Source organism: Theobroma umbraticum, unplaced genomic scaffold (assembly GCF_002168275.2).
Source record: "Theobroma umbraticum cultivar Fairchild unplaced genomic scaffold, ASM216827v3 scaffold_147.0, whole genome shotgun sequence".
NCBI lineage: Eukaryota > Viridiplantae > Streptophyta > Magnoliopsida > Malvales > Malvaceae > Theobroma > Theobroma umbraticum.
Genome location: NW_018397259.1, coordinates 5,172,817 through 5,197,246, shown reverse-complemented (window position 1 = coordinate 5,197,246; position 24,430 = coordinate 5,172,817). Strand labels below are relative to the sequence as shown.

The window sequence follows — 24,430 nt, the reverse complement described above, 5'->3', positions numbered from 1 at the left end:
TTATATTTTGATCAATAATAATTAATTAACCACTAACCATAAGAGATTTTTAACTTAAAATAAAAATATAAGATCTTTGATTGAACACAATAAAAAATAAAAATTTAATTAAATTTTTTTAAATAATTTAAAACCTTTTTTAAGACTTATGCCAAAAAGTATTGATAAAGACTTTAATAGAGAGAACTCAACCAATCATGGTATTGGGTTTCGAAACAAAAAACAGAAAGAAGATTCAACCATAGATTATGTGCTATTGAATTATATCAAATGATTTGAATTTTTTTTAAAAAAAGAGATAATAATAATAATAATATGTCTAAATAATGCAAAATTTTAAAAAAATTATGTATTACAAAATTATTCATATCACTTTATTTAGACTCTTATTTTCCTTGTATGGTCATGCACTTAATGAATACTATTGCCAACAAAAGGTACGTAAGATCAATAAATGTTCTAGTTCACCAAATTGAGGCACTTATTTGCATTTAATGCCATGGGACTTTTTCACATAGAGTTATTTATTATCAGTGTTGAAAATTTTCTAGAACTTTTCCTCCTTCTCCATTGCTTCTTTGCATTTTCCCTAATTTGTTCTTGTTCCTTCTATATTTTATATCTTCCTTGTTCGTAGGATCAATGCATTCTATACTATTCGACACTCTCTTTCATCCAATGTTTTAAATGAAGTCTCAAACCAAATTTCAAAGCCAAATTGTTTAGACTAATTTGCTCCACTTGATGATATTAATATTAATATATATGTATATATATAAACAAACATCCAAATTAGCAACAAGATTAAATTAATGTTAAAATCAGTTGTTGAGGTTTGGTGGGTCCAATCTAAAGACTGAATTAGTTTTGCTTTTTGCGTGCATTTTTCTGCTTAGTTACAAACACCATAACAAACTCAGAAAAAATAAAAGCACCTATGATTAATAAAGTAAAATTAAGTTGATTAAAAATTAGAAGAATAAATGCTGCTTAGAGGGCGGTTTCTTCTGAACTGAACCAAAAGAGAGAATTTAGGCATATGATGCATTGGTTGACTGCCACGTGTAAAACCTAACCTTAAAATTGGTGTAATTTAGTTGCTGATGTGTGTTTTCCTTAGCGTAAAGCACACAGAAAGGTGGCGAAGGGGTACGTAGACCCCGTGGGTGCCTTGTTCAACAAGGGAAAGTCATATAAATAGGGTTGAAATTAGGGGTACGTCTATCATATTATTCCTACTATACCCCTAAAGAATATAGTTTTGGTCCTTAAATTGTTGTTTGCTTTTATTTTTTTTATTAGGAATGAAAATTGCTTATAATTTGATGAAAATTTAGGCTCACTATGCAAGTTGTGGTTCATTTATGTATGCCATGTGTTAATTTAAAAACGTGAAGAAAAAAATAATTATAATAAGTTTAAATAATACAAACTTTTAAAGATTTAACATTCTTTATTTGAATTATTTTTTTTTTCCAAATCTTTAAGATTTTCTATAACCTATAATAAAGTAACATAGCCTGGCCATTTTGTTTGTTTGAATGATATATGCTCCACCATTCCTTTTAGTATTGAAACGAAGTCCCAAGCTACACAATCATATTTTAATTAGCAAATATCTACTAATAATTATAAAGATATAAAGCCGACCCATGCACCTTTGATTTAGGCATATCCTAGTCAACGGTGTGAAGTTAATAATATCAACCATTATATATATCAACCCTAGATTGATATGCTATGTATACCATATATAACACGGTAATGACCTATGTTTCTTCTTTTATTTCCTTAAATATCCATTAATTTTGTTTTTAGAGATAATTTTCTTCCAAGTAATGATATTACAGTTAGTCATAATCGTGTGGTCTCTCTCAATAAAAAAAGTTGTGGCAGACACCTGAATCTTAAAATATACATAGGTGAAATAATTAAAAGAGAAGTAATTACCTTTTATTGTACTATAAAATAATCATTGACTAAAAATGGAAAAAAGAAAAAGATTGTTACACTTGATCTTTTAATATTTTGTAGTTAAAATTTTAGTTATGAAAATCTTACGTGGGAATACACATACATATTGTTTTTATACAACTTGGAAATGCATATGAAAACAAAGAAACTTTCATTGATTTATTCAGAGTTTATTTTATTTTATTTGGAAGTTGAAATCCTTAAACCCTTAACTTTGTGGACAAGGATACCTTAGTAATTTTCTTTTATACATGTCAAGATGACACGTTGAATTACGGGCAAATACTTCCCTTGTATCCTGTAAGCCTTTTCGCTTTAATTTTCCTGAACATCAACTTCACACACTATATAAAGAAGCTCCCACTTAGTCACATTTCCACGGCTAACTATATCCTATCGTTCGGCTCTTCCAATAATCCAATCAAAGGTTTCAAAGCTTTATGATATCCTACCATTTGTTGCTGTAATTGTACTAGTGTAACAAAGTGGAGGACTTTCTTATGATGATAGCTGTTTTGATTTTGCAGGGATATGATGGGGAGATCGCCTGGCGGTGATGATAATGGCCTCAAGAAAGGGCCTTGGACGCCTGAGGAAGACCGTATTCTTGTAGATTACATTCAGAAACATGGCCATGGAAGTTGGAGAGCACTTCCAAAGCTAGCTGGACTAAACAGGTGTGGAAAAAGTTGCAGGCTTAGATGGACTAATTATCTCAGGCCTGATATTAAGAGAGGAAAGTTTTCTGAGGAAGAAGAGCAAACCATTATCAATCTTCATGCAGTTCTTGGCAATAAGTAATCTCTCTTTTACTATCTTCACTGTGTTGGACTTCTGTTTAGAAGCCGACTACCTAAACGACAGCCTGGTTATCTTTTATATGTTTTTTAAATGCTATGTTTTGCTTTTTCAGGTGGTCTGCCATAGCAACCCATCTCCCAGGAAGAACAGATAACGAGATCAAAAATTTCTGGAACACCCATCTGAAGAAGAAGCTTCTTCAAATGGGGATTGATCCAGTGACACACAGGCCAAGAACTGATCTCAACATTCTAGCTAACCTGCCACAGCTGCTTGCTGCTGCCAACTTTAGTAGCCTGATGAACATTCCTTTAGACAATGCTCTCAGGTTGCAGTCAGATGCTGCCCAGCTTGCCAAAATCCAATTGCTGCATAACATACTTCAAGTCCTAGGTACTAGTAGTAGTACTACTACTCCAACTATGGAAGCAATGAACCTTCTAGCAGGGCCATCTTTCCGGGAAAATCAGCTATATGAACTCCTTAGAATGAATTCTCAGCTTGAAGAAAACAGAAATCTCCCATTTGCCTTTGCTCCACATGAACTTACACAATTACAGTCAAATTTTCTTAATTTGGAAGCTTCTCAACATCAACCACATCAGTTCAGTGAGTATCATCAGCCAATGAAAGACTCAAAAATTTGTTCCAACAACAATGATCCATTTGCTTCTTCTTCTTCCTCTCCGGTAATTCCAACTGCAACTCCACAGCTTCCAGCTCTAGTTCCAGCCTCACCCGGACATCCCACCACTCATGTTAATCAAACCGAAAATAAGATTAACCCCAATGATATCTCTAATCCTTCATCTACTTCAACCACCTTTGAAGCTTGGGGAGATCTTATGGATGACGAAGCAAGTGACTCTTACTGGAGAGATATTATAGAGTAAGTATGAAATTAATTTTTCTTTAAAGCATATATTAATTATTGGTCTATTTGTCCTGTAGACTAAATTAATGCACTGCTTACCTCATTTTCTCTTCTCCTTTTTTTTCCCTTTTTTTTTTGCCATTGCTGAATATACGTATTGTTCATTTATCTATAAATTTTTTTTTCCTCATTTGCAGCCAGGCATCGTCACAGTCATGGACCATGTCGTAGTTAAATGGAGCTTTCCATTGAATATATCAAGAGTTTGGTTTAATAACTTGTAGACAACCCAGCTATGCTCAGTTAAGAGAATTGGTTTTTCATTAGATTTAATATACAAGGAACAAAAAAAAAAAATACAGGCCAGGTGCCATTGTGTAAAGTAAAACGAAGTTATCATTCTGTGTAATTTTTTTCTTTAACAGTATAATTTGCCATACCACCTTGGAGTTTTTTTCCCTATATATTTTCTCAGAAAGACTTCTTTTCTCTTGAATCCTTATTGTTTGCTTAGATTTCCATCATACGCCATTGAATATTACATGTCAAATGATTCGATTATGTTGGAAAGTGAATGGTTAAATACATGTGGTTCCATTTTGAATGGTTGTTTAATTCTGCACCATTTGCATTCGTGGCTATGCCTATCACCAGAAAGAGGAGGCGGAGGAGGAGGAGACAGGGAAAAGCAGTGGATGAATATAAAACAAGTTAGTTGTAGATCGATTTGGACACGAAATTAATCAGTGAAAAAGACCTGTTCTTTCTTGAATTAGAAAAGGGGTTTGACCTTTGTATGTATAAGGAGACATATTCATGTCAAACTTGTATTAGTATTTGACAGAAACAAAGCCAAAGACCCAAAAGAAAAAACAAATGATCAAGAAGTATTTCTGTTGTCATTGGCAATGTCTCAGTCTAATGAAGATCATAGAGAATGACACTTGAAATAAATGAAATAAAATATTCCAAAAAAATAATGTAAGCCAAAGCTTTGTTGCTAAACTAATAGATGGTTATATCTGCCTCCTGATAAAAAGTCAAGACTATTTGTTACTTATTAGGTAAGACTATTTCCACTAAATAGAAGCAATTGATGCAAAGCTATAGATAAAAGCAAGCCATCCAGAGACCTAACAGTCTCTCTCACCATTTGTGATATTTCTAGAACAATGAAGTTGTGCTGCAAAAAGAGAGAGGGGTTATATCAAAGTTGTCATGTTGTTTACTGTTGTTGAAAATATTTGATGTTAAATTTCAACTTAGGATTAATTGTCTCATTATTTGCCTTAAGATAGAAGGGAAAGATGAAAAAAAAACACACCATAAATATTTTTTTTTCTAAACAAAGATAAGTATAAGAGAGCTTTGGAGAAATCCCTATTTACAAGCTAACCTTGTCCAAGAAGGGACTTCCATGATATTTAGTAGGTATGCCATTTGACCTTAGAAAACAACTAACCCTACCTACCTTGCCAAATATGTTGATTGTTACATATAGCAGTGCTAAATCACAAAAATTTTATCATGAAAAACACTCAAGTTCAGAGCTTTTCTCTCCATTAAAATATTTATACATTTGTAAATTCTGTTACGGTTCTTGGTCTTTTTTCACAACGTGATATGCATAAAACTATTGTTAAGGCCTAGGAAGGTCAATCGAAACATGATCAGCAGCTAAAAGTAAGGAACTATCCAATGCTGAGAATGGGCTGAGATCCCCTCACAGGATTAGTATATTAAATAATGATGGATACCTTCACAAAAATTCAATTTTGTTTCTCTTTCTGTACATTGATATGAAGTTCATTGAATCATACGTTACATAACAATAGTTTTCTTTCTTTCTTATTTCTCTTCCAGAATAGGTATAGTAATGCAAAGATATGGGGCCAGTCCCGACCTTTTATGGTTCAAAAACCTCTTATAATTAGTCACCAGACCCTGTTGCTATAAGTAGATATTTAATTTCGATTACTCCTAAAACAATTTAGGCTTTGTTGGAATGGGGTATTTGACATATCTATTTCATCCGGATATTAAAAAAAAAAAAAGGAAAAAAACAATTCGAAAGTTGAAACAATACAACAAGAACTAGTAACCTATTGACAAAATTTTGTTTTAATGTCTATGGACATATATACTTGCTAGAACTCATCATTGTACCATGCATTGACCCTAGCTATGATAGCCACCGCACCCAGCAATATCTTCTCTCAAATGCAGATATGATGGCGAGGTTGGAAGGGCAAGTGAGGCAGTAACGGTGGTCAGGTTAGTGCCGCAATTGGGGTTTCTGTGGTGGTGTGGCTGGGCCACATAAGAAGCTACCAGTAGCTAATTCACATCCCTCAAGCTTATCACACTTTATTTCTCGCAAACTCAGTTTTCCAGAGCTTCTATTAGCTGGGAATTCCCTAACAGATGTTATACCATAAGCAGTAACACAGGACACCTAACAGTCTAGTGGATAGCAATCTTATGGTAAATTTAGTTATGATCTTCCTCGGTTTACTGCATTTCGCGTGCGAGAGGGATACGCTAACAACTACCATGCCTATAAATCATAGGTTTTACAGCCCAACAAACGTATCAGCCAGCTTTGTCTGGTGATTATTCTAAAGAGTCAGGATTGAACGATGTTTTCATCATAGACTCGGGATTAAGGGAGGATAAGACGAACCTGGTTTATAACCCAATAAATAGACCCAAAAACAAATAAGGAAATAATGCTACTCGTGCTTAAGGAGCTGCAGAACTAACATTTCTGTGTCATCATGTTTTTTAAATTATACCCTATTTAACTATAAATTTTCTATTAGGGAGCTAGGCATGGTGCTAGCACGGTCCTCCATTCTATTATTGTTCTACACTATGGGAAGGAACAGTTTCTAATTGGATCGAGCAAATCAAAGTCCAATTCAAGTTCCCCCAACTTGAATAATATATAGTAGGCCGGCTAAGCAGGAATAGACCTTAAGCTTACAATATAGTTTGGATATATTGGCATGTAAGCATCAAGCCCTGCAGCCTGCAACATCTGAAAAAATTTAGATTCCAAATTGCAATTGCAAAGGAAAGATGTTGGAGCAAGTTTCTACAAGGTGGAGGTCAATGTGCTAGCTGATGAAGCAAAAGCAATGGGAGCTTTACATCACCTGGAAATGAGCTCATACATACAATCGACAAGATCAAATAGGACAAATACAGTTGGCAGAAGTCTCATGGAACTTGAATTTGTTCCAAGTACTGCATTGAATCTTTTATTTCTTCACAATGACCGACAGGGAGAAGTAACTGAATAGAAGAATGAAATCTGGCATTGGTGCTTGCTTGGATATATCATGCAAAAGGGCAAGCAAGGTGACATTTGAGGACAGTCTCTAGTGCAAGGCTGCTACTTCCAACTGTAAACATCCATTTCAAATATTGCAGAAATGACAAGATACCATCTCATCAAAACAGTGATTAAGATTCACAAGGATTCTAAAGCTAGTTGTACTGCAATCTGAAGCCCATTAAGCATGCACTAAACAATGTAAACCTTAACGATCTTTTTGTCCTCCAACATAATTCATTTCATTATCAATCAAAAAAATTTGTGAAGATCATGATACATTCACAAATAAAAACCCAAAAATCATGACAAGAAGAAAAGGCAAATGTCATAATCCATATTAAATAAATTCTAATATGCTTATATGAGATCTAGCTGTTTCTGGCTTTCTGCAAAGTGATCTGATGAAGTCATCTGGGTTTATTCTGCTCTCATCACATTCCCCACTTGACCCCCTAACCCTCAGCCCAATTAAAAATTAAAAATAAATTAACGCCCTTATTTAATCCCCACTCAACTCTTGCAACAACTACCAGCTCTTACTTGGTCCGCAAACAAAATAAAGCTAATTCGTTTTACCACCCAACGTCTTCTGCTAAGATTTAGTAGTTTTTTTGCGCATTCTTCCTGACGTAGTAGTGATGTGGCTTTTAAACAATTGTGCCTTCTTCCAGACATAGCAGTGATGCATCTTTTATACACTTCCATTACGACAAATGTATCTAGTTTGCGCAACTAATTTAATAAGTTTAAAATCCAATTTTCAATATTCTTTGCATTTTAAGGAGAGAAAAAGTGATCGACATGCAAGTCTCTAAAACCTGATTCACACCCAAAAAAAAAAAAGAAAAACCCCTCAAATAACATCAGAATAGAACTTTCAACTCATTATTCCCAAGGGTTAAAACAGGACACTTAATGATCAAATAATATCAAAATAGAAATCTTGCTGATACAACCAGATCAAATAGAGGTCCCAAAATTCAAGTTCCCATATACTGAGCACATGGAAGGTTAAAAAAAAGACAAGTTGTCACAGTTTAAATACAGTTTGCAATCTCAATTTGAAACCAAATTTAAACAGCTACATTCATTAATTTTGTTTACACAACTACCATAATACTACAAGGAAGATTGAGGGACTAAGTGACAAAGAGTATCACATAAGAGGGGCTAAGCCACCTTTTCACATCCTATGCTGAGTGCTGACTGTAGATCATTAGTAATTCAAATGTTTTCTCAATATATCCCAAACAACAGTGAAGAATAATCTGATGTTTCACTACATTGAACCATAAAACAAATGTATTTGCATGAATAGAAACAGATCATAATTTAGAAGTACACAACCTTCAACCGCAAAACTAAGATGCAGCACCCAGCTAATCAACAGCCATTGCTTCTGAGCCCCCATTGGCATCTTCCATTCCACTCTTCTGCTCTTCAGTCACCATTCTCATCTCCTCAATCAAACTCTTTTGTTCCTCCTCTATGGTATTTTGCAACTCATCCACCTGCATAAAGGTTGATGTAACATGATGATCAAATTTAGTAACACATATCATGCAGATTCAACTAATCTTTTAAGTGGTTAGGCATACTGCAGATCCATCATTCTATCATTTATCCACTATCATGCAAAACAAAATTCTGAAAATGACAAGATAATGGCACTGCACTGAGGATAACAGAATTCAAAGCAGAACGAAACAACAAATGAGAACGGTGACAAATACATCTCAAACTAAAGTAGCACAATCACAAAACTAAAACCATATTCAGTCTTAGGATTGTAAGAACGATAACATCTTAAAATGTTATTTAAATCAAGAAAAGATACTCTGATATGGCTGATTTTGCAAGGAGTATATGTGAGAAAAGACCCTAATAAAGCATTATGGAGCAACTCAATTCCAAATTATGTCTGCATAAGTCATTAAAGAATATGGAACCTATTCTGGTGAACTGCTGCTTGAGATCAACAACAATGTGGTGCTTGATGCCAATACATGACCTTAAAAGCTCTATGTAGGAGTTAGAATAATAGAAAGACCAAGCTTAAATTGAGGGTAATATGGGAAACTTTCTAGTTGCAATCTGCTTATCCAGCTCAAGTAACTGAAGTTTCCCTTGAAAACATATACTTAGAAAAATATGTTAAAATCTAATCCAAAATAAAGTTGTTCAGACCAAAATAAAACTGATAAACGAAACAGACATAAGTTCCATCCACTGACTTGTAATGGATTCTTCCTTATTTTCCAATCTTTACAGCTTAATATCATAATTTATAAGTCAAGCTCTCGCATATACATCTTGTGAGAAAATTTACTAAATCCACACGGAAGATTCAAGAGCCAGCGTGCAAAAGAAAACAAAGAAAAATTCAGAGTCTACATGAAACCCAGGCAATGAGGTGAATAGGTATCAACTTCTAAGAATGGAATACGAGCAGCATAAGCTAGTTTAGGAAATATCTTTGACTCAACCAGAGCACTAAATCTGTAAAACATAATACAGAAGAAGACTAAGTTCATGGAGAGGAATTTCAAAAGAACATATTCACACAATCAAGATACATTCCCTAACCCAAAATATCAAGCACCACAAACTAAGCTTCAATTTGATCAAGTTATAACAGGAACAGTTCAAAAGCAAGTAAGTTACAAGCAGACTTTGACATACCACATGTAATAACAGAGCAAACTGTTTCTTCCGGAGCTCTAGCAACCTTGAACCAGCAGTGTTCTCTGCCTCCAATGCTGCAATCTCTTTCTCTAATTCTGTTATACTTTTCTGTGTCTCTGATCTAGGTGGTGGTGCAGAAATCAATTTCCTAATTGCCTCACACTCCTCCTTGTGCTGCCTCTCAATCTTACTTTCCTCAAGTTGTTTCTTTAGATCTTCTATGTCAGTCTGTGCCTGTAATATCTGCCTATTTATCTCATCTTTTAACTCATTGAAGTTCTCTTTCTCTCTAAGATTTGAATCAATAACAGCTTTACTCTTTAAAAGAGGAATCTCAAACGTCGACAACTCTTGTAAGAAAGCCTTGGAAAGTTTTGCACATTCATTATAGTTATCTTCATCCTTCTCAACCTCTAGCACAAACGAGGTAAACTTCTTTTGAAGTTTCTTCAATGGGGGTTCACCTCTTGTGGTAGTGGTGCGGGTCAGAAGCCTGTGTTTTATAATGATATCATCTTCAGCAGGGCCAAAAGCATAATTTGCAGCCACTGTCTCTCCCCTACTGGACACTTTCCTTCCTTTCCCCAACATCTAAATGTACTATTATTCCCCCAAACCTGCAACATCAGTTCATGAACTATTTTAAAAAAATGCCATACATATCCGCAATAGCTATAACTGAAACATCATTTTACAAAGAAAGTCAGACTTGAACAACCCTCATGCGTCAATCAACTTGAGCATTCTTCAATAATGACACATATAACACTCTAAACTCTTCACACACTCGTTCATAGAAGACTGCAAACGAAAATTGCAACAACCAAATACAGAAATGACGCAACGACATGGGCAGAATCACAAAACAAACAGTTTAATTAAGAACTCGCCAACAAGAAAACGACAGATTATGATTTTGTTTACGTTATTGTAAATTGTTCCCTTTGTTTTAAGATTTAAAATTTTGCTAAATGGCTAAATAAGATATATCAATAAAATCAAAAGAAAACAGTAAGCTAAAACTTTATACATAAATGGTTGATTATAGCAAATTAGATCAACTCCTTTAGGAAATAAATAAAATTAAGATTACGGAGAAGCATGTTTCCAAACTTTGAGACAATTAATTAAAATGCTAATAATTATGACAGAATTACAAAAATAAATTAAAGTAATAATAGATTACCAACTCAAAAATCTTGGAGAGAGGAAGATTTTGTAGCTGAGTGACTCGGTCGTAACTCGTTCATGGAGATTTTAGGGTCGCCTTTCAAATTTCGAGTCTCGACAGAACGAAAAGCGAGCCCTAACGTAAGGTTAAGTGGCTTTTGGACTTGGTTTGCTTGGGCTTTCTGGGGCCGCTTCTCATTAATTCTTCGAGTTTCACGGGCTGCATACGGGTCGGGCGGTTCGGATATTAGCTACTTCACTAACCGAACAGACGTTTTCGGTTTTTTAAAATCTCAAACCAAAACGGAATTACTATTTCTTTCTTTCTCGATTTTTAGATATAATTTTTCAAACGAATGTAACTGAATTTTATTGATTTTAATAGATTTCTTTAATTTCAAAAAAAAAGAAAATATATTTATCCCAACCAATAAACATAAGAGGTATTAACCTTCTGATTTTGCAAAAATTATAAAGTTGGAATGCTGTGATAGCAGCAAATATATTAACTTTTAGTTACCACCATTATTTTTTTATTTTTAATATACTTTTTATTTTCACTCAAATATTTAAATTCAACAAATCATAATTATATGATGTAAATGATAATTTCAACTACATCAAATATGAAGATAGTGGGATAAAAAAATCTTAATCTAATTATGTAATGATTCAAGTTTAATCATTATTGATCTAATAATTTTTTGAATTTAAATCATGTAATTCTCAAAATTTTATATTCAAATTATTAATAATCATTGGTTTACATTTTTATATACAAATCATATTCACATCTTATAGGAGATAGATACAGTAATTTATATATCATTTCCTTCCCAAACCAATAACTATCATAAAAAAACAAATCAATATGATCAAATATGTAAATATTTGGTGAGTAATTAGAATCAATTTTTATTTCATCAAAGAATTCGGAAAGCTTTTCACATGGTGTAGCATTGAAAAGAAAAAAAAATTGTAGCTGTAGTACTAGTTTGTATACTAAGAATGTATCAAAAGAGAAAGAGAAAAGCATGAAACTATTTCAAAGAAATGTACTTCATATTGCTTCTCAATCTTCAAAATCTTCCCCATAGAGCTGACCCCTCTGGAATATAGATATATATATACGCTTTCTCCGTGGTGTATATGTATATAGCAGTAGTCTACATGAGAGTCCAGCAGGAAGATGTTCTGGGGTTCCAAACTGCTGGAAGCAAAAACTTTCTGCCCTTGTTTCCATGAGCGTTGAAAGCTCCACCGTTAGTGGGGTCAATGTGGACCTTGCCAGGGTTTCCAGGGAATGCACCACCGCCGAAGATGCCTCGGCAAGCCGAGCCAGGGCCAACCTCATGGACCATGTTTCCATGGTAGAAGCCATTGTTAAAAGGGTTGGTGACTGTATCAGCCAATGCTGTTGCCAAGGCAATCACCATTGCATCAGCTGCCATATTGGCATTTGGTGGTTGCAGGACCATGCCCTTTGGCCCATAGTCAGACTGGTGGAAGGGCCATCCGCATGATCCAGGGCACTCGGTTTCTGGGTTCCCGACGATGATGTATGGCTTGTTGTTTTCTGTAAAGTTGAAGATTAAGGAACAAATTAAATACTAGTTATATTTATCAACTTTATAAGGAGGGAGGGATTCTTTGCTTAAAGGAAAAAATAAACATTTTGAAAGAAAGGAAACTAAACTAAAACTTACCAACAACTCCATGATCAGCGCATTTTCCCGTGCAAAGTCCTTGAACAGTGACATCTCTCGCGGTTACAATGACGGGGATGAGGTCGGGATCTCCATTAGTAGCATCATGGACAAGCTTTGGAATATAATCTACGGTAGTCAAGATTTTCCCATACTTATAGGTGAGATCACTAACTTGTTTCACTACATTCACAATTATTCTTGGGCTTCTTCGTCGTCCATAGCGTGCTCCTGGCACGGCGGATTGGTAGCTCTCAACAACACTCCACCAACTCGAAACTTGAGGCTGGAGGTTGGTTCTGTCACCTTCATTGTTCAAGGATTTGATGAAGTTCCTAATTGTACTCTTTTGGATTCTGCCACACCTACCGTACCAAATCAGGGCTAGGTTGAGAGTTCCGGTGAGGAGAGGGCCGCCATGATGGGTCATTACCACTTTCGAGGGGCCGTAGCCATAGCTGAGGGAAGGATTGAATAAGAGGATAAAGAAGAGGGCAAGAGAGAGGGTGCGAATTGAAAGAGGAGAAGATACCATTGTTGCCAATATGCTCTGTTTTTGCAAATTGTTTAGGCGTCCGAAGTTTAACGCAAAGCAGATTTGAGATGCATTTGCATGCCTGAAGTGTGAAGTACAATTAATGGTAATGAGCTTATGAGCATACGGGGATTCGCTAATTTAGGGAGTCTAATCTTGGATATTGGTTGAACCTTAAATTTTCAGCGGTAGGTGTCCATTTTAAGACTTGTTAAAGTTAGTATAATTTGGATTGAAGAAAATGGATGCTATCACATGAAATCCTAGCGAAGCGGGGGGACACCTTCTTTAGTTAAATGTACATGTAAGAACTCGTCAAAAGGTAGTAACCCACATCAATGTCATTCCCGCCAAACAAAGCATCCCTTGATATGGATTCTGATGTCAACGACTATAAATAAATTTTTGGGTACATGGATTTGATGCTTACTCCTTTTTTTTTCTTCTTGATCATGTTCAATCTAGAATCTCCCTATTTAAACCTACAATACCACATTTGTATTTACTATTTTTGGATTATAATGTCAATAATGGCAAATTTTCATAAAAAAAAAAAACTTCATCATCTCATTCGTTGATTTAATGACATAATACTTAAAGGTTTTTTATTCTATTATATTTAATCAAATTCTTATATTTTTATTTTAAATTAAATAAATCTTTATAATTAAAAAATAAATAATTATAATAAATCAAAATATCACTTGTCATTTTATATTTACATAACACGAACATAAAAAGTAAAATATATCACGTAATTATATCATTATATCACGTTATTATTAATAATGACATATCAACATATCATGTGACGCGTAATATTTTACATAACAACAACTAATCAACTATTAATTATGAAAACTTATTTAATTTAAAATAAAAAAATTATTGAATATAATTAAAAATAAAAATTATTATATTCCATATGGCAATTGGAGAAAATTTTTCTGCAGAGATGTCTTCTTCCATGCAGCATAAGTGAAAATCAAGGCACAACAAAGACATAATTTCAATAAATACACATTGGAATTAATCATTTAATTTTCGCAAATGAAAAGCTAATACAAGGTAACAATTTTTCTTTCTTTCTTTTTTTTATTTCTTTTAGGAGAGAAGGGGAAGAAAGGAGAGTATGTATCAGTTTTCATTTTCATTTTTGTTCTTTGGATGATATCTGTCAGTCACAGGTACTACACTTACTAAACATACTCACATCCTGAACACTCCGTTTTAATGGTTCTCTTATTCTGTGTAGATATAAGACCCCGAGTTTCTTTACATTTATGCCATTTTACCATCTTCTCTTCGTTCTGCCTCAGCTTTGCAGCCACGGACTTCAGACCACTCTTCATGCAACTAACAACAACTGTCACAAGCTCTCTGCAAATCACAAGTTTACAACAGTTAGTTCACAATAACAATTATCCATCTGCAAGAAGCAAACATAATCTAATGCAATGCCAGTAATGGGAGAAGAAAAAATAACAAATGGAAGCAAGATTCTTGATGTCCAGAGTTGCTATAATGAGGAAGTTTTTATGTTTTCAAGAGACAACCCAAAAGTAGTTTCTTGCAAGGAAGATTGAAGTTTTCAACTTAACCGAAGGTCTTGCACTATTTGCTCAACAACAGGAAAAATATAGCATAATTCTGCAGGGTTATAGGCTCCCCTGAATATATTCTGGCTATTATAGCCAGCACAAGAAGAATTGTCCTGACAAAAATCAGGCAGACTTATCTCAGAACTTCAAGGCTTTTCCAGATTGAGCAAAATAAAGAGTGCACAGAAGTGAGTATTATCCTGTTGATGATATGAAGGCGAAGTTGTGAGAAAGCTCCTTTCTAGCCTCTAGTAAAGCAAGATCTTCCTAAATATTAGGAATATAGCTTTTATGGCAGGTTCATAGAACAACTATAGCCAGGGCAAAAAGTTGATCCTGCATTCTGATTCTCTAGAGTTACATGGTCAGTCGACAACAAGAATTATGCTAATGAAGAAAAGCATTGCTACATTATTTGAACTAAAGATTAATAAGTAATAGAATACCTACCACATCCTGGCGGTGACCAGCAAATTAAGGACAATACATCAAATCTAAACACACCAGATTAAAGAGGACTTCTTCTTGAACATTTCAAGGGAAAGAATAGCTAAAATGCTAGGTATCAAAGCTTTGGTAAATTGTCACCGTCAAATCTAAAAATCTCAAGACCCTAATCACCAGCTGAAAAATACTAATAAACTAATTCTTTCTTCTAGTAATTGTCCCCCACTTGTAATCAGACTAATTGATAATATACAGACTATAAGCCTGATTTGAAAAGGACCACATGAATAAAATGAAAATGCTTAGAGCATCCTAAACTAATAGCCTCAAAACTAAGACTTCATGGTTACTACATCCAGTGCATAGATATTTCATTAATCACATAAAAAATTTAAACCACAATTTTTTGGCTGTCTCAATCTTAATGGTCGTTCAATCTCAAGCATCGTATTTTCTCCATAAAATCCCATAACAAATGCCTTGTCCATATTCTATTCAGGCCACAAAAGCTCAAGGAAGAACAAAGTTGATGATCAACACAATAAATTACTTTCAACTCCTGCTTTCGTATTTCTTTACACAAGATTACTGCAGTTTCATCATATCTCATTTGAAAAAAAAAAAAAAACAGAACATTTACAGTTTTAAAGGTTATAGGTAGTCAGCAGTTAGGATCTGAACAAAGTAGAGAAACCTTAATATTCTTAGCACTCCAGCAAAAACTATAATAGGGTATGCTATGCCATGATTGGAGTCATAAACCCTATTTACCTTTTTCCACTTGACAAAACCCTAAAAATTGCAAGATTTGTTCATGAAGCATAACAATATCTGGTCGATGCCTATATTGACGAAATTATGTATGCACCTCATTTAAAATGCAAAGAAGAGAAAATAGCTATATGGTTTGAAATTCATAGTTTAAAATAACACCTTGAGTCCTGATAAGACCATAGGAACTGAATCCTAATTATTACTCCTAAAGGATACAATAACAGTTGGAACTTTCATAACAGTAGCAGTGTTAACGCCATCCACTGCATAAGCCATATGTTTCTCAGTCGACCGAATCTGTCTATGCCCTAAGTTTGATAGAAAGTTGAGCATGGCCCTAAACATTGTCTGTTCAACTTGGTATGATCTCTCTTTTTTCCAGTTGTATGCCTTGCTCTTTAAATGACTATGTACATTTTCACATAGTGGTAGTTATAATGAACAATGAAAAAGTAATGGTGAAAGTTAGTTCCCTACCAACTCTGCCCTGTTATCTCTTTAGTAGGCTCAACAATTATTACTATAAAATACTTAGACGTTTTATATTTTTATAAGGTAGTGATTGATCAAAAGGTACATTTTGGACTTACAATGGTGAGCAAGGAGAACGACCACCATTTACATAGTAAACGAACAAATATGAATCGTAGTGCTGACCATTGATCAAGTAAAACCCATGCAACCTCCGCACACACTTGAATGACATCTTCTTGTATAAATGAATGGCTGGATTATTGTAAGAAATCACATGCAAGTAAACTGCACGGCATACTTGGATGCTCGAAGCATATTTAATAACTTCACGGATAAGTGCTGTAGCTGTTGATTGAACACCAAGCAAATGCTGGTCATAAGGTGAGGATACATTTCAAAAATTAGAAAAGGAAAGAAGGAGAAAGAAGAACCATTAATTGAGAAAAAGGCTCGCACCTATGCCAAGATTTCTGTAAGCATCTACTACTCCCAGTGTCAGAACATATACTAATGTTTGATCCACCTTGGATGAGTCATACCTGAGCAAATCTGCTATCTGCAAGGTAGGTGTTGATTGAAATGAATAGCATGATTCAGAAACAAATTATCAAGAAGATGCAAGCATTTAAATACTTAATAAAGGAAAAGCAGACATATTTGAGACCCAAAAACGGAAGCAAAAGGTTGAAGTCCGTATTAGGTTTCCACAACAATATATTCATTTTAGAATCATAACAAACACTTTAATATCATATAAGTCCTAATTATTGAAACGTGTTAAAAACTCTGCTTAGGCCGCAATTCAACCACAAAGAAAATCTCATATATGCATTATATGCACTAATGCAGATGGATGACACACCTCACTATCCCTTGCCAGTACAATTCTTGCAGTGACAAATCCAATAAGCTCATCACTTCGACCATTGGGTCGACTACGATCAACAGCTGCCCATGACACAATATCACGTCCATTCACAACATTCTGGAAAAACTCAGACTCATACCTGAAGAGATCAATACCTTTCCTTGAAGATGCATGAAATACTCTTTATTGAAAACCCTCAATAGAAAACAGAATGAGTTCTTACCTGATAGGAAATACGTCACTGTGGATTTGTTGTAAAATAGCTAAATCAGATGGCTGTATAGGCCTATAGCAGATGGAAGGACGATGTGAGATTTTCGGGTTCACCATTGAGGATCGGAACATTAATCCCCAGAAAAGATGTAATAGATTTGGAGAAATTGTAAAGAAATTTCTCCTTCCATTTATGCAGCATCAGCCACAATCGCCATTCGGCACTCAATAAAACTGAAACAAAAATTTTGCATTTAATTAGTTACTTCTGATGTCAAATACAGCCCACACCACCCAACCAGCTGAAAAACACAATAACAACACAGACACAAGGGGCGAAAAAGCTTACCTTCATTTTAAAGCTAGTACACACTTCTTTACAACATTAGAAGACTTCAAAAAAAAAAAAAACTGATAGCATACTAGAAAGGTTAACAGCTTTCCGATTACAACATCAAGCAATTGCTCATATGATATGATTGAACTGTTTAGTTGTCACTTTTCCTACTTGCGTTTACTCTTGAAAAGCATAAGGCAAAAACTACGTTTGGATGCAAAATCAAACAATCTTTTTGCAGAATTTATAAATTAAGAGGTTTTTTTTAGAACAAATTCAATGATTTAACTTCTATAGAAATTTTTTACGAACAAACAACAAGTAGAAAGACAACTAAACCTAAAATAAGTAAATATCTGATAAGTAACAAACCTCAAAAACACCCTCAGATTCACTCGTCTTTCTTTCACCTATTTCAAAGTAAAAAAAATAAGTAAAGAAAGCTTAACCGTTAAGTATCAATAAACATGCCACTAGCCATTTGATTCCAAGTTCCAGAGAACCCCTGATCTCCATTAATCAAACACTTTCTAAACTCACCACTCAAATTGTTTACTTTCTTGTCTACAAACCAAATAAAACAAAACCCCAAAATTTCAAATACCCAAAAACCAGCAAAACCAGGAAACCGAGGGTAAAGACTCAAAAACCCAAGCTGGAAATGAACCCAAATCAGTATATTACAGAAAAGATCCAAAGAACAAAGATCATATATTCAGCAAAAGCAAAAGTACAAACAAACCAATCAAAAACCTATTGGAAAAAATTTCGTAAAAAACAGGAAAGTTTCTAACCCAGAGAATCGCAGGCGACAACAACGATCGCAGCGTGAAGAACTGAAAGACGGAAGGTTATTTGTGTTTTTGTTTTATTCGTTGACCAGTGAAGGAGGCGAAGGAGGCAAAGGGGAAAGACAGAAACATGCGACTGTACAACGGACCCGGGGCTTTTGTCTTGTTGAATCTTGCTGATTGTTGATTAATTACAGCCGACGTTAAAATGCTTAAAAAATAAATAAATGAAACAGCAAAATAAATGTTGATGCTTTGATTAGATTCCCAAGCTAAAGAAAACTCAATGTGAAAGATAAGTGCGTCCTCGGCATATAAAAGCTTAAGATAATTGATAAATCTCTCAAATAATAAAAACATTTTTTCTCAATAATAAAAATTTCAAATTCTTTTTTGTTTATTGGTAAAATTCAAGTTGCCACAATCAAATTTTATAATAATTATTCTATTCTATTAATCTTTTATTCTATCTTCAGCAAATAATCAATCTAGTTTTCTTTTATTCCATTCATAATCATCTAAACGTGTTGTTAATGTTTTGATTATTTTTAAATTAATACTTCAATTTTTTTTATCCATTATGATCTTCTTTTCTAATTGCATTAACAATTTATAAATTTTTTTATCAAGTATAATTTTGGTAGAAAAAAATCAAAACTTAAATTTTTAAATAATGAGATTCATTATTAATTATTAAATAAAAAATATTTATAATTATTTTACAATTAAGCATTGGGCCAACAATTAAGCCTTGAATATTAGCGGGCTTGGGTCCACACCCTTCTCAGGCCTGGTTTAGGTGAGAGCTGGACCTTGAACCTGGCACTGAATTTTGCATGTCGGCCCATTTTCAGTCCTTACCAAAAGTTTTTCCGCAATTGTCATGCGGATTAAGCATTATTTATTATTTGATAATATTTAATTATCTAAAATCTATTCTCTTCTCTTATATAATTGTCATCTTATTCATTTATTTAATTATTCAAGAATATTTTCTTTCTTCTATTTCATCCTATACTCATAATAGTATTCCATAAAAACGTTTTTCTTATTTTTCCTTTCCCTTTTCAAGACTAACAAGTAATTAAGTTGAAGCTATGGAAAATTAAATTTCGTTGATAATCGATCATTTAACTTAATATGGTATTAGAACTCTCGAGTTCAAATCCTGAAAACAAAACTAATTTGTATTTCTGACAATGATTTCGTTGAGAGAAATACAGACAGAAAGAAGAGAGTTTCATAAAATATACATTGCAAGTCTGTATCAGGGAAGTGAGAACAATGGGCTTAGGAGATACTCGTCTAGCATTATCTCCATATACGTGGAGTGGAAGACAATACCAGGCAATATGCTTTCCTTTCCTAGTTGCTGCGACAGTTTCTTTACCCTGTTCTACTGTTTTGCTATTTCAGAGTTCAATTTATATACAAGAAGAGAGTTGGTAGCTAAAATGTGAGTTTATCATTTTCAAGCGCCGCCCGCCGCTTTTTCAGATATACTAAACGCAGGAATGTTATCTTCTCGGCAATGGCATTCCACGTCTAAGCTTAAAGAGAGTTTCCATCTCACCATTTTAATAGCCTTCAAAAGGCAACCACTCTCACACGCATGCATACACACATAAGCACAGTTTTTCTCTTCTGTTTCTTCTCTACTTTCACCTGGACTATTCGTCATTCTTCCTTCAAAAGTAGCGTACAATGCAGCACCAATGAATTACACGTTCCTATCACGAAGGCAGGAGCGGAGAGCATATATGTAACTGCAGAAAATAGTAAGTGAAGTGAAGCACGCCATACAAGGTCTGTTAGACCAAAAAAAGAAAGTGCAAATAGCTGATAGACATATGCAAATAATTTTTTTCCCAATTATGATCAGCTTTTAATGGTCTTTCAAGAAATGTAGGATGGGACTGGAAACTGTTGAGTAGCAATTAGACAGATAGGGTTATTTATGATTTACCTATGTAAACTAGAATACGTTTGAGAGGAAAGTCCTATAGACAGTAATCCCATGGCATAATTTAACAAAGAGGGACAGAGAGGATTGTTCAGAAGATATTGTCATCAGACACATCATCACTTAAGAGCTGGGTGGGATCTCTTGCATAGACAAAATAAAATTCAATGTCCAACACTGTCAGAAAAGGCTACTTTTAAAGGACTAAAGAACTCAATCAAATGCTTTTATTCGGTGGACCTTTTTTTCCATACAAAATGAAAGTTTTAATGACACGTCTACTAGAAAAGAAAAACATTCCTAGTATCATTTACCTGTGGTGACTAGATAATCATAAGTACAGAGAATGACTCCTCACATAAGTAAAGGTATATATTGGTATGGAAAAACACAATGTTAAACTCATTTAATGAAATGTGATGAGTACAACATTTAACGTGCACTGTATTTTACCTTAAATCATTGGAACTCAAAAAACATTAGCAGTCATGAACTGATGATTGACAACAGCTTCCGCAATTGGCCGTTTTCGGAAGTCTGGATTCAGCATTGCCTGCAAGGTGACAAAAATGTGTTAGAGCCCAATTGCATCAAAAGCATGGCTATGAACTTCCTCCGAGTAAAAAGATCCAATTCATATTTATTAGCCTAAAAAGGTTCAACTAAATTTAAACAAAATTAAGACATTTACTTCAGGTATTCTCTGGCTATTAACCTCCTCCACTGGTTAGCACGTTATTAATACAAAGTCCTTGGAAAATAGCAATTAATTTAACCTTCTTTGACCATGTTTTAGGATAAATATGTTACACTTGCTAGTCATAGAAAATGACAAATTGTGTCGCTTGATATAGAAGAGCAAAGTATTGTAATATAGCTTTCAGTTGCGACTAACCTGAAGTAATTCCCAACCAGCACCAGCACCAAGATCTAGAAATTTGACAGCTTCTAACAAGCGATCATCTGCCAAACAATACCTGCACACACAAACACAGAAGAATACTGTAAAGGTAAAAGGGAGGTAATTAGTCAAACTTAAAGCACAATGAAAGAGTAAAATTGTCTGAAAAAAATTTAGAACAAGGGCAAAATGGTCCCAAAACTTGAGCTGAAATTAGAATGACTCAGTAATCTTAGATAGGCATCTGCCACAGTGGTAATGTTATTATCACATTTTGTTGTAATCTGACCCCTTCAATAAAGTCAAATGACTGTCAACATTACCAAGTGAACAGTGACAAATATGGTAATATTTTCGGATTATCACCAAATTCTCAAGAATTTATTTGGATTATAGTGAACCAAACGGCCCTAAATAGTAGAGTGCAAAAAAACCAAAAGAGGTCCTCGTAACAAATAGGCACGAAACAATCCATTGTCCAATAAACTGAATTATAATATGATCATATGATAATAAAGATAAAGTATGCCTCTCAGTACAATGAGCACTTGCATTAGGATTTAGAAGGCTTACTCTCTTGTAGCTGTGAGATCAAGTTTGAAAGTGCTTTCCAAAAGTCGCTGGTATACATGGAGGGGAAATTGGTCCAGTCAGAGAATTGCTTGTAGTTTATTGATTTACGTAATGTTCTGAAGCATGCTTATATACAAAGGGCAGAACCAAAACATTCTAAAATGAAATAATGATATAACTGTTGCTTACTTGCAATGAAAGGCTATCCATGATCCCTGCTTCACAAAATGGAACAAAAGCCAAGTATGCAAAAAGAAGACCTGCTTCATATCTGTCTAGAGACAACAAAAGAAATTAACTTTTGGCATAAAAAGCTGATAGAAGAATCAGACGATAAAGTGTCACCAAGACACCAACATCAAAACATTACATGTCATCTGCAATTCCAAAGGCTCTTCTCTCCATAGGTGTGAATGCACCAGCAGAAGATGCCCTTCTCCAAAGATCCTCTGAGAATGTTTTAGGTCCTTCTTCCAAATATGAAAATCTAAAGAGCAAAATGCCATGTCATTGGATATAGATAGCACTAGTTGAAAAACTAAAGCAAGCCATGCAATATTTGATAACGTATTTACCTTCTCTTCCAAGGAATACTCTAAGTAGCAAAGAGAGAGCTAAGTTGATTTTTAAGAAACAGATAATGATATGACACAAGCTTATATCAAGGAAATATTAATCCTAACTGTTAATGGCGATTTTGCAGCATTCAAAAGTGTCATCTTACAGCTTTAAAAGCAATGGATCTACTCCCCTATTAGGTCAAACAGCCATCTGTCATAATGTCATAAAAAAGGGGCTTAACCTAAAATATCCAAAATTTGTATAAATAACAGAGTCCCTTCTCTCATTATTACACTGTGTGTACCATGACTTTGTACACAAATAATGATTTTGCAATGGCCAACTAAAGGACAAAAATATATTTATTGGCTTAGGGGATTCTAAGCTCAGTTGGCTGCCCGCTATTTAGCCAACAATGCAGATTGTATCCTAGGGAATCAAGTAAAACCACTGCCCTGGATTTCCAAACTTTCCCACGATGTAGATGGAAACAAATGAAAACAAAATAACAAATCTCTCTTCAAAACGAGGAATTCATATAAAGGCCTGAATACTTTAATGTCATAAATTTGCCAAAGGGATAAAAACTCTGCCAAAATTTTGGGGGCATGCTGCTGAAAGAGATTTCTGGACTTAGATTATACAACAAGAAAGAAATCCTTTTCCCATTTTGTAAGGTTGGCTACATGGATCACACTAGACTATGGTGCTGTATGTAGAAGACTAGGATCATATGCTGCATAAGATGAAAGAATGCAAGATCCTTCTTAGTATAATTTCCACCCATATCAGGTTTGGTCTTCTTTTTGCCCTTTTGATCAAGGTATCTTCCGTTTAGCATGTTCTTGTAGTAACAATCTAAGACCTTCACCTCGAATGCCAAAACCACCAAATATTTATCTCCTCATTTTCTCCAATTTGCTCTACCACACCTTCATTCATAATTTTATCTTCTTTAGTATACCCAGACATCCACGGATACATTTTCATCTCAACCATACTCATCTTAGTTGGTCTTAATACTTATAAGCCCTACCTTCAATGTCACATAAAGCACCCTTGGTCTAATCACTATTTTGTAAAATTTTCCTTTTGGCTGGCATACAAGAACCTCATAATTCCCACTACTGCTCATACCATATCTTCCTTTACAAAACAAGATTCCAAAGTTTCTATCTTAGACCTACTGAATTTGATACCCTTTGGCTCCAAAATATTTCTCCACGTCTCCAGCTTAGCATTAACTCCTGCTCTAATCTCTTTTATCAAAGATATCATCAGCCAATTGCATTCACTGAGTAAATAAGTCTTGTACATTCATCCATTGCAATAGCAATGCAAAGGCTCAAACAGAATCTTGCTCTAAGCCAATTGTCATTTGCAAGTAATTGGTCATATATCCATGGCAGAACCTTAGATTATTAGTAAGGAAAATCAAGGAAAATAACTTTCAATAATCTTCGTGTAGACTATTTAGAAAGCAGTACAAATCATTTCTGAACTAAAGAAAGGACTATGAATGTTTTTGAGACATCTTGTAAAGATTGATAAAAGGTCTGATTAAGTGATCCTTTCAACTTAAAAAGTTTTCAACAATCCCACATAGCAACAGACTTCCAAGGTATTAGGAGATACAAACAAAGAAACTGAGCCTACGGATAACTTCAAGCTGCAAGTAATGGCATCCTTAGGTAGGCAACTAAAAAGGCTCTATTAAAATAGAGTATTCTCACTCTACAATTGACATGAATGCATGCAAACAAAAAAAATGTCAAGAAATGAATATGAAAATCAAATTATATCTTTGAGAGAGTGAGGGGAATGGGGAGTGGTGGAAGTTTA

The 24,430-nt window shown here is 34.4% G+C and overlaps 5 protein-coding genes across 7 annotated transcripts in view; 1 reads left to right on the top strand and 4 right to left on the bottom strand.

Annotated features, from left to right (window-relative positions):
• Window positions 1–2,360: 2,360 nt before the first annotated feature.
• MYB9 (myb domain protein 9) lies at window positions 2,361–4,099 on the top strand. 2 transcript variants are annotated; one of them, XM_021426345.1, is made up of 4 exons: window positions 2,361–2,401; window positions 2,502–2,771; window positions 2,888–3,664; window positions 3,847–4,099. In XM_021426345.1, exons 2-4 carry the CDS (start codon window positions 2,506–2,508, stop codon window positions 3,878–3,880), a joined length of 1,077 nt encoding a protein of 358 aa, XP_021282020.1. In that variant the 5' UTR covers window positions 2,361–2,401; window positions 2,502–2,505; the 3' UTR covers window positions 3,881–4,099. The 2 variants fall into 2 exon arrangements, with proteins under 2 accessions (XP_021282020.1, XP_021282021.1); XM_021426346.1 differs by lacking the exon at window positions 2,361–2,401 and having other exon boundaries at window positions 2,474–2,771.
• Window positions 4,100–8,049: 3,950 nt separating this feature from the next.
• On the bottom strand, window positions 8,050–11,002 carry THO7 (Tho complex subunit 7/Mft1p). The gene is made up of 3 exons (XM_021426940.1): window positions 10,861–11,002; window positions 9,672–10,291; window positions 8,050–8,500 (listed from the first exon to the last, which is right to left on the bottom strand). The coding sequence occupies exons 2-3, from the start codon at window positions 10,263–10,265 to the stop codon at window positions 8,369–8,371; spliced, it is 726 nt and encodes a 241-aa protein (XP_021282615.1). The 5' UTR covers window positions 10,266–10,291; window positions 10,861–11,002; the 3' UTR covers window positions 8,050–8,368.
• Window positions 11,003–11,803: 801 nt separating this feature from the next.
• Window positions 11,804–13,159, bottom strand: LOC110414861 (protein EXORDIUM-like 2). Its single transcript, XM_021426270.2, has 2 exons — window positions 12,551–13,159; window positions 11,804–12,420 (listed from the first exon to the last, which is right to left on the bottom strand). Exons 1-2 carry the CDS (start codon window positions 13,083–13,085, stop codon window positions 12,011–12,013), a joined length of 945 nt encoding a protein of 314 aa, XP_021281945.2. The 5' UTR covers window positions 13,086–13,159; the 3' UTR covers window positions 11,804–12,010.
• A 905-nt stretch (window positions 13,160–14,064) lies between these two features.
• On the bottom strand, window positions 14,065–18,846 carry LOC110415610 (Acyl-CoA N-acyltransferases (NAT) superfamily protein). Of its 2 annotated transcripts, none has more exons than XM_021427312.2 (6): window positions 18,594–18,846; window positions 17,473–17,696; window positions 17,244–17,388; window positions 16,838–16,937; window positions 16,498–16,726; window positions 14,065–14,465 (listed from the first exon to the last, which is right to left on the bottom strand). In XM_021427312.2, the coding sequence occupies exons 2-6, from the start codon at window positions 17,592–17,594 to the stop codon at window positions 14,285–14,287; spliced, it is 777 nt and encodes a 258-aa protein (XP_021282987.1). In that variant the 5' UTR covers window positions 17,595–17,696; window positions 18,594–18,846; the 3' UTR covers window positions 14,065–14,284. The 2 variants fall into 2 exon arrangements, with proteins under 2 accessions (XP_021282987.1, XP_021282988.1); XM_021427313.1 differs by lacking the exon at window positions 18,594–18,846 and adding an exon at window positions 18,172–18,209.
• A 966-nt stretch (window positions 18,847–19,812) lies between these two features.
• LOC110415143 (Protein kinase superfamily protein) overlaps window positions 19,813–24,430 on the bottom strand; it is an 8,171-nt gene continuing 3,553 nt past the window's right edge. The window contains exons 8-13 of the mRNA XM_021426683.2: window positions 22,398–22,514; window positions 22,217–22,298; window positions 22,028–22,074; window positions 21,449–21,530; window positions 21,007–21,106; window positions 19,813–20,356 (exon numbers count right to left, since the gene is read on the bottom strand). Of these exons, the coding sequence (XP_021282358.1) occupies window positions 21,023–21,106; window positions 21,449–21,530; window positions 22,028–22,074; window positions 22,217–22,298; window positions 22,398–22,514 (412 nt within the window). The 3' untranslated portion in view covers window positions 19,813–20,356; window positions 21,007–21,022. The remainder of the gene's footprint in view (window positions 20,357–21,006; window positions 21,107–21,448; window positions 21,531–22,027; window positions 22,075–22,216; window positions 22,299–22,397; window positions 22,515–24,430) is intronic.

Bases quoted from the DNA above. Each gene is read 5' to 3' on its own strand.
- THO7 (XM_021426940.1), bottom strand. From the start codon at position 10,265: ATGTTGGGGAAAGGAAGGAAAGTGTCCAGTAGGGGAGAGACAGTGGCT. The intron at 8,501-9,671 runs GTATGTCAAAGT...ACCTTTATGCAG, and splicing joins TTGCTCTGTTATTACATGTG to GTGGATGAGTTGCAAAATAC.
- MYB9 (XM_021426345.1), top strand. From the start codon at position 2,506: ATGATGGGGAGATCGCCTGGCGGTGATGATAATGGCCTCAAGAAAGGG. The intron at 2,772-2,887 runs GTAATCTCTCTT...TTGCTTTTTCAG, and splicing joins CATGCAGTTCTTGGCAATAA to GTGGTCTGCCATAGCAACCC. The intron at 3,665-3,846 runs GTAAGTATGAAA...CCTCATTTGCAG, and splicing joins TACTGGAGAGATATTATAGA to CCAGGCATCGTCACAGTCAT.
- LOC110414861 (XM_021426270.2), bottom strand. From the start codon at position 13,085: ATGGTATCTTCTCCTCTTTCAATTCGCACCCTCTCTCTTGCCCTCTTC. The intron at 12,421-12,550 runs GTAAGTTTTAGT...TCAACTTTACAG, and splicing joins CGCTGATCATGGAGTTGTTG to AAAACAACAAGCCATACATC.
- LOC110415610 (XM_021427312.2), bottom strand. From the start codon at position 17,594: ATGTTCCGATCCTCAATGGTGAACCCGAAAATCTCACATCGTCCTTCC. The intron at 16,938-17,243 runs GTGTGTCATCCA...CCTACCTTGCAG, and splicing joins TACTGGCAAGGGATAGTGAG to ATAGCAGATTTGCTCAGGTA. The intron at 14,466-16,497 runs GTAAGTCCAAAA...TGTGATTTGCAG, and splicing joins CGTTCTCCTTGCTCACCATT to AGAGCTTGTGACAGTTGTTG.